A 21,077-nucleotide genomic window follows, 5' to 3' on the forward strand; every position below is an offset into this window, starting at 1 on the left:
GTACCGCTTCAGCAACAAAGTGAGCTGACCAAAGGAAAGATGAGATATGTGCCTCAAATGTTAGACTTATTTCTGGATATATTTGACATGCTGATTCCAAAAAACGGTACCAGTTTTACCATATCAGTTCTAGTTTTTGAGATAAATAACATATGCCATCTACTAGTTGCCTTTTTGTCCCCCATAGAAAATCATGATAAATATATCTAAGTATAGTTATCCCCAGTGGCGCAGTAGGTTAAAGCACTGAGCTGCTGAACTTGCTGGCTGAAAGTTCGCAGGTTCAAATACGGGGAGCAGTGTGAGCTCCCGCTGTTATCTTCAGCTTCTGCCAACCTAGCAGTTTGAAAAAATATGAGTAGATCAATAGGTACCACTCTGGCAGAAAGGTAACCACACTCCATGCAGTCACGCTGGCCACGTGACTTTGGAGGTGTCTATGGACAACGCTGGATCTTTGGCTTAGACATGGAGATGAACACCAATCCCCAGAGTCGGACACGACTGGACTTAATGTCAGGGGAAAACCTTTACCTTTACTGTATCGAAGAAACTAGAGCAGATGTAGTCTATTCAATGTAATTTTCTGAACCATCACCCCAAATAATCTGAAGAACAGGCCTACAAACCAAGACACCAATAACAAATATTGTAATAAATATACAATTCATACTTACCGTAAGGAAGTAAAAGATAAAGGAAGGATCTGGGCAATCTCTAGAAGCATCTTTGAGACTAAGTGATATATTTCAGCATAAGCTTTCATGAACTCCAATTGACTTCATGAGATGCAACATATTTCCTATACCATTCTTCCCATATTTTTGACATTAATTGTGTTTCTTGGAGTGGTGTGTATTAAAAATGATAACATTAATAGGACCTGTGTCTTTTACCTTACTAGAAGCTTCAGCTATACCTCTTTATTTCTACTTTTTATGGGTGGGGGAGAGCGATGAAAGAGAGAAATATACAAATGTTGACACTGGAAGTGGCTTTTCTTCCCCAGCTTCTTGAGCAAAATGGAGGCTATGGAAATAATGCTCAGCCTAAGACACCTTCAACTCAGGTTCCACAGAACTCCAAGCCTGTAGGGCAACTCAACAACATGTATAATGCAGGTATGTTGCTGAATAAAGTTGCTTCAAAAACTATGGACAGCATGGGATGCTACTGATCTTGTTGGACCCCTCTCAGTCCTTTCCACTGTGTAGACTGGGTAAAAATGATGAAACCTACAGTCCAGTGTCTGGAGGTACATAGGTTGCTCTCCTCTCTTCTAGAGATTTCAGATTTGCTTCATTCCTACAAAGCCATTATTGTTGTTGTTGTTATTATTATTATTGTTTATTATGTTTATTTATAACTTATTTTATCTCTCCTTAAGGAGACTCAAAGCAGCTAACATTAGAAGTATTGTTTTGTCCAAGGCTTTCATGACCGGAATCACTGAGTTGCTGTGATTGTGAATATTGCAATTGGCCACCTTGATTAGCATTGAATGGCCTTGCAGCTTCAAAGACTTGCTGTTTTGAAAAGAGCAACACTCAAAACACAGAGGAATTCTAGACAGGAAACAATCAGGACCAGCTAACACCTCCCAACAAAGGATTCCCCCAAGCAGGAAGCAGCCAGGCTTTGGAGCTGCAAGGCTTTTACATGCCAGTCAAGCTGGCCAATTGCAACATTAGCTCTTGCCTCATGCAGACAAGAGTTCTTTCTCCCACCCTGCACATTCCACAGATACATAAACCTCACTTGCCTAGTTTCCAACAGACCTCACAACCTCTGAGAATGCCTGCCACCGATGTGGGCGAAATGTCAAGAGAGAATGCTTCTGGAACAGGGCCTTACAGCCTGGAAAACCCGCAGCAATCCATTAAAAGTATTACCACACAATTTATAAGTCATTGTTTATCAGATATGCAGCATGCCGATCTTTATCAGTAAAATGTAATATATACAACAGCGCTCAGACTATTTGAAATAACATTGACTGCGAGATACTAGAAACTGGGCATTTTACCTGTTGCACATAATGAGCCAATCAAAGTCCTTTATGTAATTGTAGAATGTGCAAGGATATTGTTGAAACAAGACTGTAATTAATGTTTTTTAAATCCAGTAATAAAAATATAATGTGGAATTCTGGAATCCTGTCTATAATCGTATGATTTATTGTGATTAACTAAACTACGTAGGGTTGTAGAAGTTGTTTTCTAGTAATATTTTAGATAATTACTACTGGTTAACTCATGGATGGCAATTTGCGAATACTCTGCAATGCTTCAAAGAAATGCTTGCTTCCTAATGGAATAAGCCTCCATCTTGAAATACACAAACTGAAATAGTTTTTAAGGACTTGATTAAATATCAGTATAGAAAGAGTACTAAGGATGAAATACTTTGGTTATAATCCCATGTTCTTGATTTTAGGCCTTACTGTGGCGGAATGTGACCAGACCTATGCAGGGTTCTTAGATATTCTTAGAGGTGGGACAGAGAGGTTTTTCACAAATATCAAGGACACGTCTTCAAAAGTGATTCAGTCTGTAGCCAAGTAAGTAGAAATGTAGCTTTGTTGATAAAGAGACCATAAACCCCCATCATTGTTTATCTCTCTCAGCTGAATGGTTGTTGGAATTGCTGTTATTTTGTGTGTTTTTTATTATTTTGTTTGGTTTCCCCCTCCAAATTGAACTGATCTTAAATCTTCTGAAAAAGTAGGTAAACAATTTGGTTAAGATCGTCTGGTAAATTCTCACTTTGAACCATATTTTCTTTTAAAAGAGAAAATTTGCTGCAGGGCAGGTTTGAATGGCTGCCTTCCTCCATTTGTAAACAATACATAGTCCAAGCCATAGAATCTGCCATTGCTGAGTCTGGTAGACTCATCGTCTTATTTGGTTTTGTGTGTATTGTATCAGTTTGTGGTGTAATTCTCAAACAGCTTACAACATGAATGATAAATCACTATACCTCGGGCCAAATTTGAATAACCTGGGTTGGTATGTTTAGCTGACAGAACTTTGGAATAAGGTCTACCATTTCAAATTGTCCTGTTGAAAGTGTTGAAGGAATAGGTTTTAGAGTGGTTCCCCAGCCTTTGGGCCTCCAAGTGTTTTGGACTTCATCTCCCACAGTTCCTAACAGCTGATAAGCTGGCTGGGATTTTTGGGAGTTGAAGTCCAAAACACCTGGAGACCCAAAGGCTGGGGAACCACTCTAGGCTGGGGAACTTTCCTTCTTTCCCTCCTTCCCTTCCTTCCTGTCCCTCCTTTCTTTTTCCTTTAATTCTTTTCCTCGCTCCCTCCCTTTCCTCCTTCTTTCCCTTTCTCTAAAACCTATTCCTTCAACACTTTCAACACAGTTCCTAACAGCTGATAAGCTGGCTGGGATTTTTGGGAGTTGAAGTCCAAAACACCGAGAGGCCCAGAGGTTGGGAACCACTGTAATCAATGAGCTTGAGAATGATTATCATTTGCTTAACTGCTGTCTTAGCTGTGGCAGGTAGACATGAATCAAGTTGTCTAAGCATTCAGCTTTGAAACTTGGACATATTGACATTTGGGATTTAACTGGTGCTTCAAAGTGCTACTCAAAGCTACCACATATAGGCAGTCCCCGAGCTACCGACATCCGAGTTGCATATAACTCATAATTAAGAACGGGGGTGAGACAACAGGAAGTGAGAGGAAATCTATCCCTGGGAAGGGAAATTCATTCCTGTAAAAGTTATTGTGAGGAAAAGGTGTCTCCACTGAAGCTTTATCACCAACCCTCATTTCCATAACAACCCAAAATTTTCAAAATCCAGTTATCACAGGGACAGAAAGTGCAGTGAAACAGAGACACAGATAGCAAAACAAGCGCCACAGGGGGTTAACAACCTGTGGGTCCCCAGGTGTTTTGGCCTTCAGCTCCCAGAAATCCTAACTGCTGATAAACTGGCTGGGATTTCTGGGAGTTGTAGGCCAAAACACCTGGGGAACCACAGGTTGAGAACCCCTGAGTTAGAACCTCGCAAAAGAAGAGCAGAGAAACCTAATGTTTAGCTTGACTGTAGCCTGGTTGCTTACCACTTTTGAGCAGAAACCAATTGTGTCGTAATCTTAAGATCAACATAGAATTTTAAAAGATAAGGAATAGCCATTCAGTTAGGGAAGAAAAAAATAGTCCAGAAATAAATCTGGATGACGTTTAAAGCAGCTGAAATGCAGCTTGGAAATGTTCAGGAGAGTTTGCTTCTCTGATCTTGGATTTGGTTCTCATGTCAGATGGTGGAGCGGCAGCCTTGAAAGGCTTGCTCCCTTGTAGTTTCTACCCACCACCCCAGTAATTTGTACAGCTCTGAATCATGTGAGGGTGTACTGAACATTTCATTCATTCTTAACCTACTCTCTGTGACCATGTGGGAAGACATGTGGGGGTGGGAATAGGGCATTCAGGGCAATTCCATGTGACTTGAGTTTCCGCATGATGCCAGGACAGTCAGGGATTATTTGTATGGCTTTGGTTTCAATTTGTACTGCCATGCGGTTTTAGTAAAATCAGGGTTTTCCTTTTTTTTCTTGTGCAATCCTTGATATTTGCAATTTAGTTTTTTTTTCGTTTTGTGCTAATACAAAAAAAACAAAAAAACCTCCCCGCTCACACAACAATAAAAACATCCATAAAATAAGCATTGAACTGCAGTATTACATAATGATAAAATCACTAGCAATCCCCTGCCACTCATTGCTGTGGCCCAGTCTGGTGATCTGGAAAATAAAGTAATGAGATAGAGTTGGTTTCTAATATATGTAATTTCTTTATGCTTGTGGGTAAACAGTATTTCTTGCTGTTTCTTTGTCAGTGTTGATGTAGAGATTGTCTGGTTTGTCTACTCTGGAACATGCAACATATTATTGTCCTTCTTTAGGTGTCCCTTTCAGATCTATGATACTATATGTGTGTTTGTGTGAATCATATATCTATCTATATCTATGGCTGGATGGCTCTTTGTCAGGAGGGCTTTGATTACGTTTTCTTGCCCTGGTGAAGGGAGTTGGACTGGATGGCTTTGAGTATTTTCTGTTGGTCATGGAAGTTCTGTGTGGGAAGTTTGCCCCAAATCTGCCGTTGGTGGGGTTCAGAATGCTCTTTGATTGTAGGTGAACTATAAATCCCAGTAACTACAACTCCCAAATGTCAAGGTCTATTTCCCCCAAACTCCATCTGTGTTCATATTTGGGCATATGGAATATTTATACCAAGTTTGGTCCAGATCCATCATTGTTTGAGTCCACAGTGCTCTCTGGATGTAGGTGAACTCCCAAACTCAAGGTCAATGCCCACCATACCCTTTCTAGTGTTTTCCATTGGTCACGAGAGTCCTGTGTGCCATGTTTGGTTCAATTCCATCATTGGTGGAGTTCAGAATGCTCTTTGATTGTAGTTGAACTATAAATCCTAGCAACTACAACTCCCAAATGACAAAATCAATTTTTTGAGTGATGATCATTCCTTGGGTTAGTAGGTGTCTCGTGGCCAAATTTGGCAGCATTTCGTCTGGTGGTTTTTGAGTTATGTTAATCCCACAAACAAACATTACAATTTTATTTATATAGATACTAGCTGTCCTGTCACGCTTTGCTGTGGCCCAGTCTGTGTATATGTGTTTTGTGTGTGTATATGTATATATATGTGTGTGTGTGGTTTTGTGCATGCGTTGTAATGTATTTTTTATTTTTTAACTTTTTAAGTCTCTTAAAAAGCATTGTTTTTCAGTGCTTTTATGAGTGATGGTCACCCGTTGGCCTGATAGGTGTAACGTGTCCACATTTGGTGTCAATTCGTCCAGTGGTTTTTGTGTTATGTCATTCCCACAAACGAGCATTACATTTTTATTTATATAGATTGTTGGAAGGGTTTTCATAGACTAGTGACTTTTTTTAGTCCAATCTCCTACTCAATACAGCAGTGGTTCTCAACATGTCAATCCCCACATGTTTTGGTCTTCAACTCCCAGAACTGGCTGGGATTTTTGGGGGTTGTAGGACAAAACACTTAGGGACCCATAAGTTGAGAACCACTGCAATACAGTATATCCTGCTGACGTTTTTCTAGGAGGTAGATTTCTAGTATCATTTTGAAGATCTCTAAAGAAGGGAATACAAAAATCAGATAAAACAGATCAAACACAATAAAGCAACAGAAATATTGTAGCATTATTTTTGTATACCCAGCACACAGTTCTTTATAACTTACTAAGCCTTTCTTTTTCAAATCCTATTACTTCTCTAGGAGTGTGTCTACAGTCTATAATAAATAATAATAAACTTTATTTATACCCCGCCACCATCTCCCCAATGGGGACTCGAAGCGGCTTACATGGGGCCAAGCCCGGACAACATATTACATCAAAATAAAACCAAAACATAAACAACAAGCAACATCATCAAAATTACATAAAAAATTATGTAATTAAGGCAGTTTGACACCACTTGAATTGTCATGTCTCAATACTGTGGAATCATGGGAGTTGTTGTTTACAAGTTCTTCAGCCTTCTCTGCTAAATAGTGCTAGTGTTTCCCCAAACTACAGCTCCCAGTGGTGGAGATGGACCTTGGTGTTAGGCATTCAGAAAGTGAATATATTTTTTCCATAGAGAAGTTTCAGATTCAGTACTCTGGAATGATTATGATATCAGGGTTAAAGTAGCCAATCACAAGTCACCATACTTTTCTTGATTCATTTGTACATGTTACAGTAAGCCAAGACTAAGCACAAGGTCCCTTGGGCGAAGAATGGGTCAGCTGGCCCCATATCTTCCTCATTGGTAGGCATCTGGGGCTTGCATGCTAGCTGCTGTATTCTGTCAGAGGGAAACCCCTTTGGGATGGACTGGGACTGTTTCTTTCAAGTGGAACCTCTCAAGGGCAAGGTGAGAGATTGGGCACTTTATTTGAGATCCTTTTGAGACTCTGGTCCTTGTGGCACATGTGTGGGTGGGTTTGTACAGAGAACATGGGCAATTTGTCAGTGGTGGTAGTGACGATTTTGCAGCAATGGGCTAAAACAACCACACAAAGCTACTAAATATATCTTGACTTTAGTTGTATCTCAATCATAGAATTATAGAGGTAGAACTCCAAGGGCCATCTAGTTCAGCTGTTGTTATGAAATTCCCAAGAACTAACTTTGGGAGAATATTATTGACAGTACATTCTTGGGAGTATGTTTGTGAATATTCTTGAACCCAAGGTTTTTTAGCATGGCTTGTTAGAATTTCTGTAGGGATGCAATGTCTGTATTGGTGATGAGACCTAGCCATACCTATATGACCCAGATATTCAAAACAGTCCATGGAGTGTTGTCGAAGACTTTCATGGCTGGAATCACTGGGTTGCTGCAGGTTTTCCAGGCTGTATGGCCATGTTCCAGAGGCATTCTCTCCTGATGTTTTGCCCACATCGGCAGGCATCAGGTCACGGTCCTTCACACTGTTGGAGGGCCGGATTATAATTTTTAAAAAAACATGAATTAATTTCTATGACCACTGCACATATCTTACTTGTAGTGCAAAAAACTTATTAGTATTTCAATGGGAAGTGTGGGTCTGCTTTTGGCTGATGGGATAAGATTGTTGTTGTTGTTGTTGTTGTGTGCTTTCAAGTCATTTCAGACTTAGGTTGACCCTGAGTGAGGGCCGGGTAAATGACCTTGGAGGGCCGTATCCGGCCCTTGGACCTTAGTTTGAGAACCCCTGATTTAAACAAACAAAAAGAAAAATGGAAAAATCCATTTTTTTTCTGCCTCCGCTCCCCCCCCCCTTTTTTTCCTAAGGTCTTCAGTATCTGAGAAGTGTTCCTTTTGCCTGTTAACATTCTTATTACTTGATTCAGTATGTAGAATGAATGAGTTGCATGTCAGACAGTAGCTTAGATGAATTTGCTGCTTATTTTGTAGAAGTAGGAGAACATATGATGAGAAATGCATTTTGGTTTGATTTATATCATGATGGTGTTCTCAAAAGTTCAAAAGCTTTGTTTTGATGGGCGAAGGAATCAAGATTTGTTTGTGGGAGGGTATTATTTGAAGAGGGGTCCCTGACTTTTTTTTTTGCATCATGATTTTATGTGTGATGTTTTATTTCCTTGCCCATTTCTCTCCATTTCATCATTCCATATCCACGTTCCTTAGCAGTCCAAGGTAAATATGCTTGTATGTTAGTATGTGTTCTGTGTGTTGCATGCAGATAGGGTTGTATTGACCTAACTTCCTAATTAATGTTAACAAGCTGATTATTCAGAGGTTTGTGAACTCTCAAGTTATACATAAAAAATGACTTGTTGTTAGCATTGGCTGCTGACTTACACACATTTGTAGAGCTATCAAACTATGAATTAAGATATCATCCAGTAAAATTACAATATTCTTAAAGATCAAATCTTAGTGTAGTAGTCCTGACATATGTATAACTTCAGAGCTTCTGTATTAACTGAATTGCTATATCTTTTATATTTTCTATTACCTTTTCTCTCCTGATAAAAAAGCGAAATGTGAGGAAAGTAAATTGGGAACAATATACATGTATTTTTACTGTACAGAGGACTATGTTAAGAGTCAGGAAAGTGATATATTTCTTAGTGGTATGTACGGAATGAGACTGCAGCCAAAGCTTTACTTAGAAAATGTGAAATTCAAATAACTTGTGTTCCAAAATATTCACTTTTTATAGTATCATATTCAAATAAGTTAGGACTTGCTCCCACATAGGGCTCTTTATATTAGTTGACATACAATATTATCATATCCTTAGCTATTTATTTGCAATGTCAGAAAACATTCTGAAAATGTTTGCCACAGTTTTAGAAGCCCTAATCTAGACCAGTAGTTTCCAAACTGTTCTGCGAAACCCTGGGGTTAACCAAAGACATTGTAGAGGTTCTATGAAAAATCTTTAAAAGCAGATTTATAATGGATTGGACCAATTGTTTGATTTACAGTCTTGGTAATAGCTATTTGCACTACAAAGATTTCTCTCTGGTATTTTGTTACTGGTTACAAATTTTGACATTTTACAAGAGGGATTCATAGATAGTTGGTTTTTAATAATAATAATAATAATAATAATAATAATAATAACAATAATATTCTAGAATGCCTCTAGAACATGGCCATATAGCCCAAAAAAACCTACAACAACCTAATATTAATCTTTATTTCTAGACTGTTTTCTCTCCCCCAAGGGATTCAAGGCGCTTTACATGCATATAAAAAGCAAACACTCAATGCCATAATTACATCACACAATATCAAAAAATGAGAGATAATATTAACAGACTTATTACAATAAAAATTCCAGAGGAAAAAAAATAAAAATAAATTTAAAGGATAACATTTTAAAAAATAAAACATAATTACACAAACTGTATACTTGGACCAATTAAAATGACCAAACTGCAGAAGGTGTCGAGCATTCGTTGTAAATCAACATAGACCATATCAGCTATAAAGTACAGGTTGTGTTAATCCTCGTCTCTGTACGCTAAAGTACATAGATATGTTTTTAACAGTTTTTTGAAGGAGCCAAGGGTGTGGAGGGCATATTTTTATTTTAGGGAGGGAGCTTCGGAGGCAGGGAGAGAGAGCACAAAGAAGCCCCCCCCCTCATTCCCACCAACTGTGCTTGTGAAGGGGGTGGGACTGAGAGCAGGACCTCTTCTGCTGACCAAAGTGCATGAGATGGTCTATATAGGGAAATGCGATTGGACAAATAGCCTGGACCTGAACCATTTAGATCTTTATAGGTAACGGCCAGCACTTTGTATTTAGCTTGGAAATGCACCAGCAACCAGTAGAGCTGCCGTAACATGGGAGTGGTTCTCTCCCTCTACAGAGGTCCAGTTTAGTAACCTGGCTGCCAATATTGATTGCACATTTCTTTTAAAATCTTTTTTTGTACAGCTTTTGAGATGAAAGACTTCTGGCATATTGGGATATTATTCAGAAAATATCAGAGTAAAATTTACTCAATAACTAGACGTTATATAAGAAATTGGGAAACATATTTTATTAGCATAAAATGATTGAGAACATATTATTTGAATAAACAAATCAGGAATAAGAGTTAGAGTTCTGCTGAAAAGAAATGTCTTCTAAAGGGTTCGATGGCGGAAAACATTTGGGAACCGCTGGTCTAGACAACTATTTTGCCATCCATTGACACTTTATAACATTACCACACTGCCTTGGAACCATGCTGTTGCCAGGGATGATTTTGGCATCTGAATAGTCACCGCTTTGCACTTTACCTGAATGGGGCATACTCAAGAAGGGTTTCCTAACCTGGATATGTACATGTGCTGTCAGTTCAGTATTTCAGATTATAAGGTTTTAGAGAGGCTTGAACTTCGATGTTTACTCCTAAGCCATTTATATTAAATGTTTCATCAACTTGAATCTTGAATATCAAATTGGTGTGAGGTATTGTCAATTAACCTCTATAAGATGTATGAATGATTGCTTATGGCAGCTTAAATAATAAGCCTACAAAGGAATTTGGTCCTTTCTGAAGATGTGTGAAAAATCAACTGCACTTATCAAATTGACAACAGAATGGAAATCTTGTCAGAATCCCATTCTTGTTCAAAACATTACATCAGATTTGATGAAAACAGCAGTGTGGATTCAGACTAAATATGATGTAATGTATTGAGCAAGAAAGAGGAGTGAAAGAGTAAACTTGGTTTGACTTAAGGTCACTTGATACTAGCACTGTAATTCCATTCCTATGGAACCCCAGGATTTGTAGTTTGCTGAGGTCCTGGAGCTCTCTTGTTGTGAATTCCAAGTACCAAGAATGTTTGCCATAAGATGTTGGCCATGGCAATTATAATGGAATCATAGTGTTATAACTATATTGTAAAAGGAGCCCAGGTGATCTATGCAGTCAGCACCCTTAAGACTGCAAGTGAAGAAAGGATGAAGGAGTTGATATTATGGAACACTTCTTCTGTCCAATGTTCCCTGTACATTTGGAAAAGGACTAGGCTAGAATTATCTTCCTATATAGATTAATTTTCTATATTTTGGGAGTTTTTTTTCTAGAATACAACCCCCTCCCCCTTAATTTCACTACTGTTAGACTTAAAATCTATAGGCCAGGAAGGATTCTGTAAAACAATATATTTCTTTGCCTTGAAGTTGAACTGCTAATGAGATGAAACCTTGGCTTTTAGAGTTTTTGTTAAAGGAAGAGAGTGGAACTTGCTCATTCTAGATGCAGGAAAAACACAATAAACTTCTCAGTAGTTTGGCTGTAGCATAAATCCTAAAACCAGTGTTTTAAAATAGCTAATTAATGATAGTTTTAAAAGTAGTGATAGGTTGAAATATTGTGTTTTAAGTTCTTTACATAATTTCATTAATAGTGTTCTTTCTGACTTTCCCACTGTAAATGTACTCACTCCTTCTAAAGAATCTAAATGACATCTGTGTTCATCTAATTTTACCTGTTTCTGTGTAATTCATCTTACATCTTTTTACTGTCTACCTTTATATTATACTGGTTAATTATCTTCTACTCTGGATTTTGTGAATTTCTTCTTGTGCAAATCCCTGCCATTTAATATAGTTCGCTTTTAAAGAGATTCTTTCTTTTTTGCCTTTGATTTAACAAAGCTTGGTTCTTCTATAGCGATCCTTTCAGATATGTTCGCTACTCTGAAAACCTATTAATTTTTCTGGGAAGATAACTTCAAGTCACATCTTCATGAAGATATACCTCACCAGGCTGTATCTATTTCATGGGTGCCCCAAATGCATTTGTTTTATGCTCTTATGTTCACCAAGGTACATTTGAAAACATGTAGATAATACCTAGTGAAATATTTAATAAAAAAGAGGAATGGAATGGGTGGAACCACAGGACATTGATAGCCTCTTGTTTCATTCCCAGTCTTCTAAAAGCAGAATAAGTTATGCAAAATGATGGCTCTGTTTGGCTTCTTTTACTGTATACTTATAAATAAAGGGGACAAAATTAACCTTTGCTTTTTCGTGGTTTGGGACACAACTCTCAGAAAGCCCAGCCAGAAGGGGCAGTGGAAAGGGCTTACAAGAGTTCTAATTTAAAATACTGGCAAGGACAAATATTCTTATCTATTTTGTATGTTGTTGTTGTTGTTCATTCGTTCAGTCGTCTCCGACTCTTCGTGACCTCATGGACCAGCCCACGCCAGAGCTCCCTGTCGGCCGTTACCGACAGTATACAGTCCTATATATAGGATATCCCGGTAGCGCAGTGGGTTAAACCACTGAGCTGCTGAACTTGCTGACTAAAAAGTCTGTGGTTCAAATCCATGGGGCGGGGTGAGCTCCCACTGTTAGGCCCAGCTTCTGCCAACCTAGCAGTTCGAAAACATGCAAATGTGAATAGATCAATAGGTACCATTTTGGTGATAAGGTAATGGCACTCCATGCAATCATGCCAGCCACATGATCTTGGAGGTGTCTATGGACGATGCTGGCTCTTCAGCTTAGAAATGGAGATGAGCACCACCACCCAGCGGCATATTCGATTAGATTTAATGCCAGGGAAACTTTTAACTATATATACACACATGTGCGCGCGCACACACACACAACCTGCTCAGTTCATTCTTTGCCAGATACTATACTGATTTAGCATAGATTGTAGTGTTGGTATTGATAGTGGTGAAGCAACATTAATCCCATCCTGCAATTTGGCTTTAGCAATAGACTATCCTCAGCTTGCTGACTGTCTGTTGCAGCATATTTGCTGATATTTGCAGTACAAAAGCTAACAGCGAGGGGTATCTTTGTGGCAGGGCTGCAAATGATTCTTCACAAGGCATCCTATGGCTTTTGATTCCCAGTTTGCTCAAGGAGTTCAACTAATGATTCAACCTTTGCCATTTACTCTTGGCAAGACCGAGGGTTTAGCATTTCAAGCAGAGAGTGCAGCCTATGTTTTGCTCCACTTCACCCAAAGAAGCCTCTTTCACTTCCCTCTTGCTAGAAGCCTTTGCAAGTGCTGCATGGCTTTTTAAAGAATGTAAGCTTTTAATCTCCCAAATTCCTTCATGCAGGCCATTGAGAAGACTTTCCCTGCAATCCCAGCTTTTGTGATTTTTTTGTTGTTGCAAAGCCTGCAGTGTTAGGTAATCAGAAACATTCAGCTTTTGGATGACTGGTGATGTTCACTCCATTCTGCCCAAGAGGCAGAACACTTCCAGATAACTGGCCCGTGTTCATCTTTACAGTTATTCAACGTGTTTTAGGTACTGTCCTAGATTGAGACAGATGTTGGAGAGAGAATCTAGGCTAAGAGAAAAGAGTAACCAGCATTATTCCTATCGGAAAGGTTAGGAAGATGATTGAATGTACTGGTGAACAAAAAACAAAACAAAAAGAAAGAAGGAAGATGATCGAATGTAGCAAGGTATTTCCTGAATCAATAATCCTTTTGGCAGATGTTGAACAAAGTTTTATTTTGTTTATTTTTATCAAATATTTCTCTTCCTATTTTTCAGTTATGCAAAAGGAGATCTGGATATATCATATATCACCTCCAGAATTGCTGGTAAGGCCACAGTTTCTAAAATCACATATTTTAAAATCACATCCTTAGCAAAGACTTTGGTCTTTGACCTGGACCTAAGCCTTAACCAGCTTAGATCCTGGTTATTTGAAGAACCTTATATCTCTTTATGAACCTGTCAAACATCTTCAATCAACTGGGGATGGCATTCTCTCTATCCTGCCACCCACACAAGTGCATTTTGTGGGAACAAGGGAGAGGGCCTTTTCGGTGGCTGCTCCCAGACTGTGGAGAGACAAAGAGGGCCTCATCCTTGCTGGCCTTTGGCAAGCAGGTTTTGCCAGGCCTTTGGGGGATGATGAGGGGCTGGCTGCTGTATGATGAGGTTTTGGGTGGGATTTTGGAGGGATAGTGAAATTTAAATATAATTTTAATTATATTTATTGTATTTAACTATATTTTAACTTTATATCCATGACATAAATATGCAATTGGGGGGGGGGGGGTTATATTTGACTGGTTTACATTTCCACTTGGTTGTGTCATATTAATAATAATAATAATAATAATAATAATAATTTATTTGTAGACCTCCCTATCTCCCCAAAGGGACTCAGGGCAGTTATTGTTATTCTTATTGTTATTGTTCACCACCTTGAGTCCCTATGGGGATAGAGGCAGGATAGAAATAAAGAAAAAGAAGGGGATAATAATACTAATAATCGTCTTCTTCCTCTCCACCTCGACCCCCAGTAATGTCCTTTCCAGCAGAAGGTGTTGAGTCTGCCATAAAGAATAACATTGAAGACGTGCGATTATTCTTGGACTCTAAACATCCCGGTCGCTATGCTGTCTACAATCTGTCTCCAAGAACATATAGGCCTTCAAGATTTCACAATCGGGTTTGTAAGCCTTTATTGCTTTTCCACTGTTTGTTTGCATAGTTTGTTGATCTATTTGTTGGTGGTGGGGGGTGAGAGTCAGCATGAACCTGATGCATCATTGAATAATCTGAAATTGTAAGAGTTATAAAAAGGTGTAGGAATCAGGTCGCTTGGTTTCCCTCCACCAAGACTAACTTGGATTGCACAACCAGCCCATAGTAATCTTTCCAAATGGCTATAATGCCTCAAAGTGACATCCATTCTTTATTTTTCTTCCATTGGATAAGAGGTTCATAGCTTTGGAAAATTCATTAAAGGCTTTTCTCACACCCAACATTGGTCTTGGTCTTCAGACATTATGCTACATCTTAGAGTCCTTAAAATATAGGAGGGGATGCTTTTGCTTTTATACCATGCTTCTGAGGTTCAGCTGGCTCTAGTTGGCAATGGGATGCCAAATTAAATGGGTCTGAACCAGAAAGGCTCTTTGGCACTTTAGAATGGTAGTAATAATTGCACACTATGCTCTTCTGTGTTATAATACAATTTTGTGTTGTGTTCAGTGAAATAAAAGTACCTTTGTTACCCACCTCTCTCCTCATAGGCCAAGGCAAGGTATGACACAATCAAAACACGTAGACATAAAAATACATTTAACAACATACCGTTGTCAGAATACATCACTGTAAATACTTTTGGGAAAAGGATGACCTTTAAAATCATAACCTTTTGGAAAACCAGAGTCTCCATAGTCTTTTGGAAATGTGACCTTATGGAGATTAATTGGTATTCATACTATTTGGCATGATCGTAACCTTTTTGTAAAGTATGATCTTCCTGAGAAGAGCTAAATACTTGTTTGAGTGAATCTTCTTGTTAGTGGTATATATCCACCTGTATTCATACAAGGCAAAATAGGTTTCCATTATTTATTTATCGTGTCAGGAGCAACCAGACATTTGTATTACATTTTTAACAAAACAAACAAACAGACAAAACACAAAGTTTGCAAGCTTGGTAGTTGATTAAATGTCCTTTGACCAGTTTCTGTTGTTAGACTGATATACCTAGTTATCTCTTTGAACTGTTAGGAACAAAGATGCCAATACACAAAATGTATAGCAGATCTTCAAAAGTGTTATTTCAGTTGCCAAAACAAAACTCCTACTCTCCCTTGAAATATATTTGGTTTTCCGTCATGCACTCAAGACAAAAATAAGTAGTCTTCATTAAAAATAACAGTTGGTTTGCTTACAAACTTCATGTATTCAGTAATACAAATACATTGTTTATCAGTTGAAAGTTTAAACAGTAAGTTATAAAAATCATTCTGATGCAGCCTCTTCTCTGTCTTATGTCTAAAACATAACACAAACACTGACTATACAATATAATACAATACGACAGAATACTGACATCTAAAATGGAGTCTCAGTCTGTATAGTCCCAGATATGGTCACATGGTCTGTAGTCCCTCCCACAACCTCAAACAACATAAAGTTAAGGGAAAACTGCATCCCAATATGCACATATACAATATAGTAAGCAATCTGAATTATATACACAACAAACAACTAGTATAGGAGGCTTGTAGAAAGTTGGTTTTTCCAACAAATACAACAAAACATACACCAAAATACATGGTACAAAAATCAAAATGCAGCAGCAGCATTAGAATGCACATCCAAAACACATGATTCAATCTAGATGGGAGAGCTCCGCTATCATAGTTACATGAACAACTAACAGATTTAGTATTTTTCTTACATGAGTCTTATAAAAAATAACCTTGAGATCCTTGATGGAAAGGAAGGGTAACGGTGTGACAGAATATTATGTTATAATATGCTCCTTTCTTGCAATATAGGATACTTTCAGGTTTCAATTTCTGAAGGTGTCTGGAAATGGATTTTCAGCAGCTTTGAAAAACCTTTAGAACTGAAGTCATTTTATATAAAACAAATCAGTGCCAGTGTTACGTTTTAATCTAAATGTTGCTATGTTTTTGATGTTAAATTATATTGATGTCGAGTTGGGCAGAAATTCAATATGGTTAGCCTAGCACCTTCAGAAACTATGGCCTGAATGCTATGAAACAGATGTCAGGTTATCACAGATTTGTTAAACTGTTGAGCTACTTGTTACGGTGTTTTGCAAACTATAACTGAAAGCTCAGATTTTGAAATAGTGCACAGTATTTCAGATATAGTTGTCTTCTCTGCTTCTGGGTATTTTTGCAGGAATGCAAACACCCCTTAGAGTGCTGGTCATTCATGGATGCTTCTTCATTCTCACATTATCCACTTTAAAGAGTCTTGAAGAAATTATCTTGTATAATATTTGTATAGATTGTGCAAAGTTTTGAAGGAAAATGTGTTGCTCAACAAGATGATGCAGGAGTTTTGCATTGCTAAATGTGTATTGCTTGGAAGCTATACAGAACCGCTCTAGATATCTTGTTATGACATTCTCACAATGTCTTAAAAGAGCACACTGACATTTGTGGGTGGTGTCATAGAGTTGTAGCCTGAAAGATCTGAAGGACAATACGTTTCTCACTCTGTGAATATTGAAATCATGTCTTTGCTGTACAGTTAGTTCTCTTAATTTACTAGAGTTAGGGGCACAAGAGCCCTGTAAAAGTGAAAAAAAAATGCAAATAAAAAGCACTGTTTTTTTTAATCAAGGGGCCCTTCCACATAGCCCTGTATCCCAGAATATCAAAGCAGAAAATCCCATAATATCTGCTTTAGACTGGAATATATGGCAGTGTGGACTCAGATAACCCAGTTCAAATAATATATTTTGGGATTTTCTGCCTTGATATTCTTGGATATAGGACTGCGTGGAAGAGCACTGAGAGAACTCCTCTCTAGGAAAATCCTCTAACAAGATTTTGTGAACCTAGACATTACTCAAGAGCTGTTCTCTTTAAGACTCTCTAGATCCTCCAACATGAATATGTGGTCAACTTCAGGGGGAAGTTGACCAAAGAGTCACATTGGAGGAGACTAAGGGCCCTTCCACACAGCCATCTAACCCAGAATATCAAGACAGGAAATGATGATGATGATGATGATGATGATAATAATAACCTTTATTTATACCCCGCCACCATCTCTCCAAAGGGGTCTCGGGGCGGCTTACATGAGGCCAAGCCCAGTAGTGCATTACAACCGAATAAAACCAAAAACACAGAACAGAATCCCACAGTATCTGTTTAACTGGATTATCTGAGTCCATGCGGACATATATTCCAGTTCAAAGCAGATATTGTGGGATTTCCTGCCTTGATATTCTGGGTTAGATGCCTGTGTGAAAAGTCCCTGAGATTCCTAGAAATAATTTTTTTATTCAGATCTGCGAAGGTCAGACCTACATATGTGAAGGGTCGACTGCACTTGCTTTTAGGTAAGCAATGTGCTTGAAATTGCCACTCTTTTCATGCTATGTAAGAAGAAATCAAAATTTATAACATTTTCCTCCATCCAATATTGTTCTTCTAACAGGTGTCCGAATGTGGCTGGCCAGCAAGACGCGCACCCAATCTTCAAAATCTGTATAGCATTTGCAAGAACATGCATTTATGGTTGAAACAGGACCCAAAGAATGTTTGCATTGTGCACTGCCTTGTAAGTAGCTTGTTATACCTATTGAGCAAAAAGAAACACTGATGTCATTAAAATTGTGCATGAGTAGCTGCAGTGGGCAAAGAAGATCCATATAGTTAAAGCAATGGTATTCCCTGTAGTAAACTATGGATGTAAGAACTGGACCATAAGGAAGGCTGAGCAAAGGATGATAGACTCTTTTGAACTATGGTGCTGGAGGAAAGTTCTGAGAATGCCTTGGACCGCAAGAAGATCCAACCAGTCCATACTTCAGGAAATAAAGCCCGACTGCTCATTGGAGGGAAGGATAGTAGAGGCCAAGATGAAGTACTTTGGCCACATCATGAGAAGACAGGAAAGCTTAGAGAAGACAATGATGTTGGGGGAAATGGAAGGAAAAAGGAAGCGGGGCCAACCAAGGGCAAGATGGATGGATGGTATCCTTGTAGTGACTGGCTTGACTCTGAAGAAACTGGGGGTGGTGACGGCCAACAGGGAGCTCTAGGTGGGCTGGTCCATGAGGTCATGAAGAGTCGGATGTGACTGAACGAATAAACAACAACAAAGCTGCAGTAGATTGAGGACAATAAATCTAAGAGAGATACGAAACACCAAACACTTAAAGTAGAACTCAGATACTTTTTACTTTTGTTTGGAGACCCTCTTTCACTATTTATTGGGGGCTGCATGCAGACAATATGCCAGAATTTAGTCGTATTGTGAGACTTGGGCCAAAAGAGAGTGTGGAATGTTAAGGAGCAGAATGGTAGGTTAATTTTGGAAACCATTTGTACTGATTCAGTTGCAAACATTTTTCAAAATTATACTGGTGACTATAGGTTTTCCTTCTCTGATTTAAATGACGATAGGACTGGAGAGGAACGCACAAAAGCCCTGAGGGTTTTTTCTCAGTTTTTAAAAAATGTAGAATAGAGAAACCTTTATTATAAAGGTGAGTCATCTTGTGTCAAAAACCTGTAAGAGGAAATATCTGTAGCATTTACATTTTTATAAAGTGGTGAAAACTTCATTTTGTAAGGACAGAGATTGTGAATTCAGTGGCCGGTATTATATACAAAATTATGGCAAACTAATCTGTGGGTTAGTGTATACAATTCTAGTTTCTTGATTTCACAAAAGTTGCTGCAGAGTTGAAAAAGGTATAGAAAAGGTCAGATCAAGAGGCTAGAACACCTTTCAGATGAGCAAAGACTTATGTGTTTCAGAAAAAGAGAGATAAGAAATTATGTGTGATATGGAAGAAGTGGAGCCTCCAGTGGCGCGGTGGGTTAAACCACTGAGCTGCTGAACTTGCTAACTGAAAGGTTTGAATCAGGGGAGCTGAGTGACCTCCCACTGTTAGCCTCAGCTTCTGCCAACCTAGCAGTTTGAAAACATGTAAATGTGAGAAGATCAATAGGTATCGCTTTGACAGGAAGGTAATGGCGCTCCATGAAGTCATGCTAGCCACATGACCTTGGAGGTGTCTACGGATAACAGTGGCTCTTTGGCTTAGGAATGGAGATGAGCACCACCTCCTAGAGTCAGACATGACTAGGGGAACCTTTACCTTTACCTTTTATTGAAAAAGTAGAGAGAACATTTCCTATCTATAATACTGAAATTTGTAGATTTTTTCTTCTCCAGGCTAAGATATTTTTGTTACTGTCATGACTTCAGTAATAAATATGAGGGATTTTTAATTGCCACATTAAATTGTGGAGATTGCAGATGGTGTTATTTTCAAGGTAGCAGTTGGAATACTTAGAAATATTTCTAAATCAATCCAAGCAGTCCCTGAGTTACAAACATCCGACTCATAGCTAAAAACGGGGGTGTGACAACAGGAAGCAAGAAGAATCTACCCTTTGGAATTGAAATTCATTCCTGAAAGAGTTATCATAGGAAAAAAGTATCTCACCTGAAGCTTTATCATCAATCCTTGTTTCCACCACAAGCCAAATTTTTCAAAATCCAATTCTCACAGAGACAGAAAGTGAGGTGAAATCTTCAGAACAGGGGCATAGATAGCAAAATAAACACCACAAGAATGTTAACCTATGCTATCCAAAGCTTATATATGTATATGTATATGTATATGGCTGGACTTACATACAAATTCAACTCAAGAACAAACCTACAGGGCCTATCTTGTTTGTAACTTGGGGACTGCCTGTAGTTTCTAAAAATCACTTTGTCCTGTTCTTGTTGAGACAGTCCTAAAATTATCCCTTCTTCCTTGCCTCTCTTTCTAGGATGGAAGAGCAGCATCAGCTGTTGTCGTTTGTTCCTTTTTATGTTTCTGCCGTCTATTCACTACTGCTGAAGCTGCTGTCTATATGTTTAGCATGAAGCGCTGCCCGCCGGGAATCTGGCCATCACATAAGAGGTATAGTATCTGTGCAAGCATTTCTGGGCCAAACATAGGGTTGGAAGTGGATGGCGTACATCATAGAGCCAGGCTGGGCAACCTTTATCCCTCCATATGTTTTTGATTACAACTGTTGCAAATGCTTACTCTTGACCAGGATGGCTGGAGTTGCTGTGAGTTCAAATCTTTGGATAGTGAAAGGTCCCTTATTCCTGCTTTGGAGAATAGGAAACTAGGGCCATCACCTACTTACCTGAACTGATTGCATTATGTTCTAGAGTGGTAGTAAACTACTCATGTTGTAACACACTACGACCTTCGCAAAAAGCCAGTTATTCCTTAATATGAACTTTACTTCTGTAAGACAGGCTTGTAGACTATTTTGTTTGAGCTTGAGGCTAGTGAAGCTTCCAAGCTAGAAAGCAGAGAACGAGGGAGAGAACCTTTTTGATAGTGGCCCCGCGGCTTCAGCCCCCTCGTTATTGGCCTTTAGCTCCCAATTGAAGATCTTCTTATGGAAGCAGGCCTTCCCCGATAACACACAAGACTAGTCACTAGGTCAGATAAGGCTCTAGGTTCATATGGCCAGAGTTATGGAGCTCCGCACTGTTCAACTTATGTTTTATTATATTAGGATAACCTCTGTAGCAGTTGTAGATTT

The 21,077-nt window shown here is 38.7% G+C and overlaps 1 protein-coding gene across 1 annotated transcript in view; it reads left to right on the plus strand.

Moving 5' to 3' along the window:
- The window catches only part of GAK (cyclin G associated kinase), a 106,590-nt gene that overhangs the window by 47,956 nt on the left and 37,557 nt on the right, over positions 1-21,077 (plus strand). The window contains exons 10-15 of the mRNA XM_067463973.1: positions 1,010-1,121; positions 2,437-2,560; positions 13,543-13,592; positions 14,304-14,452; positions 17,944-18,066; positions 20,301-20,434. Of these exons, the coding sequence (XP_067320074.1) occupies positions 1,010-1,121; positions 2,437-2,560; positions 13,543-13,592; positions 14,304-14,452; positions 17,944-18,066; positions 20,301-20,434 (692 nt within the window). The remainder of the gene's footprint in view (positions 1-1,009; positions 1,122-2,436; positions 2,561-13,542; positions 13,593-14,303; positions 14,453-17,943; positions 18,067-20,300; positions 20,435-21,077) is intronic.

Source organism: Anolis sagrei, chromosome 2, assembly GCF_037176765.1.
Source record: "Anolis sagrei isolate rAnoSag1 chromosome 2, rAnoSag1.mat, whole genome shotgun sequence".
Taxonomy (NCBI): domain Eukaryota; kingdom Metazoa; phylum Chordata; class Lepidosauria; order Squamata; family Dactyloidae; genus Anolis; species Anolis sagrei.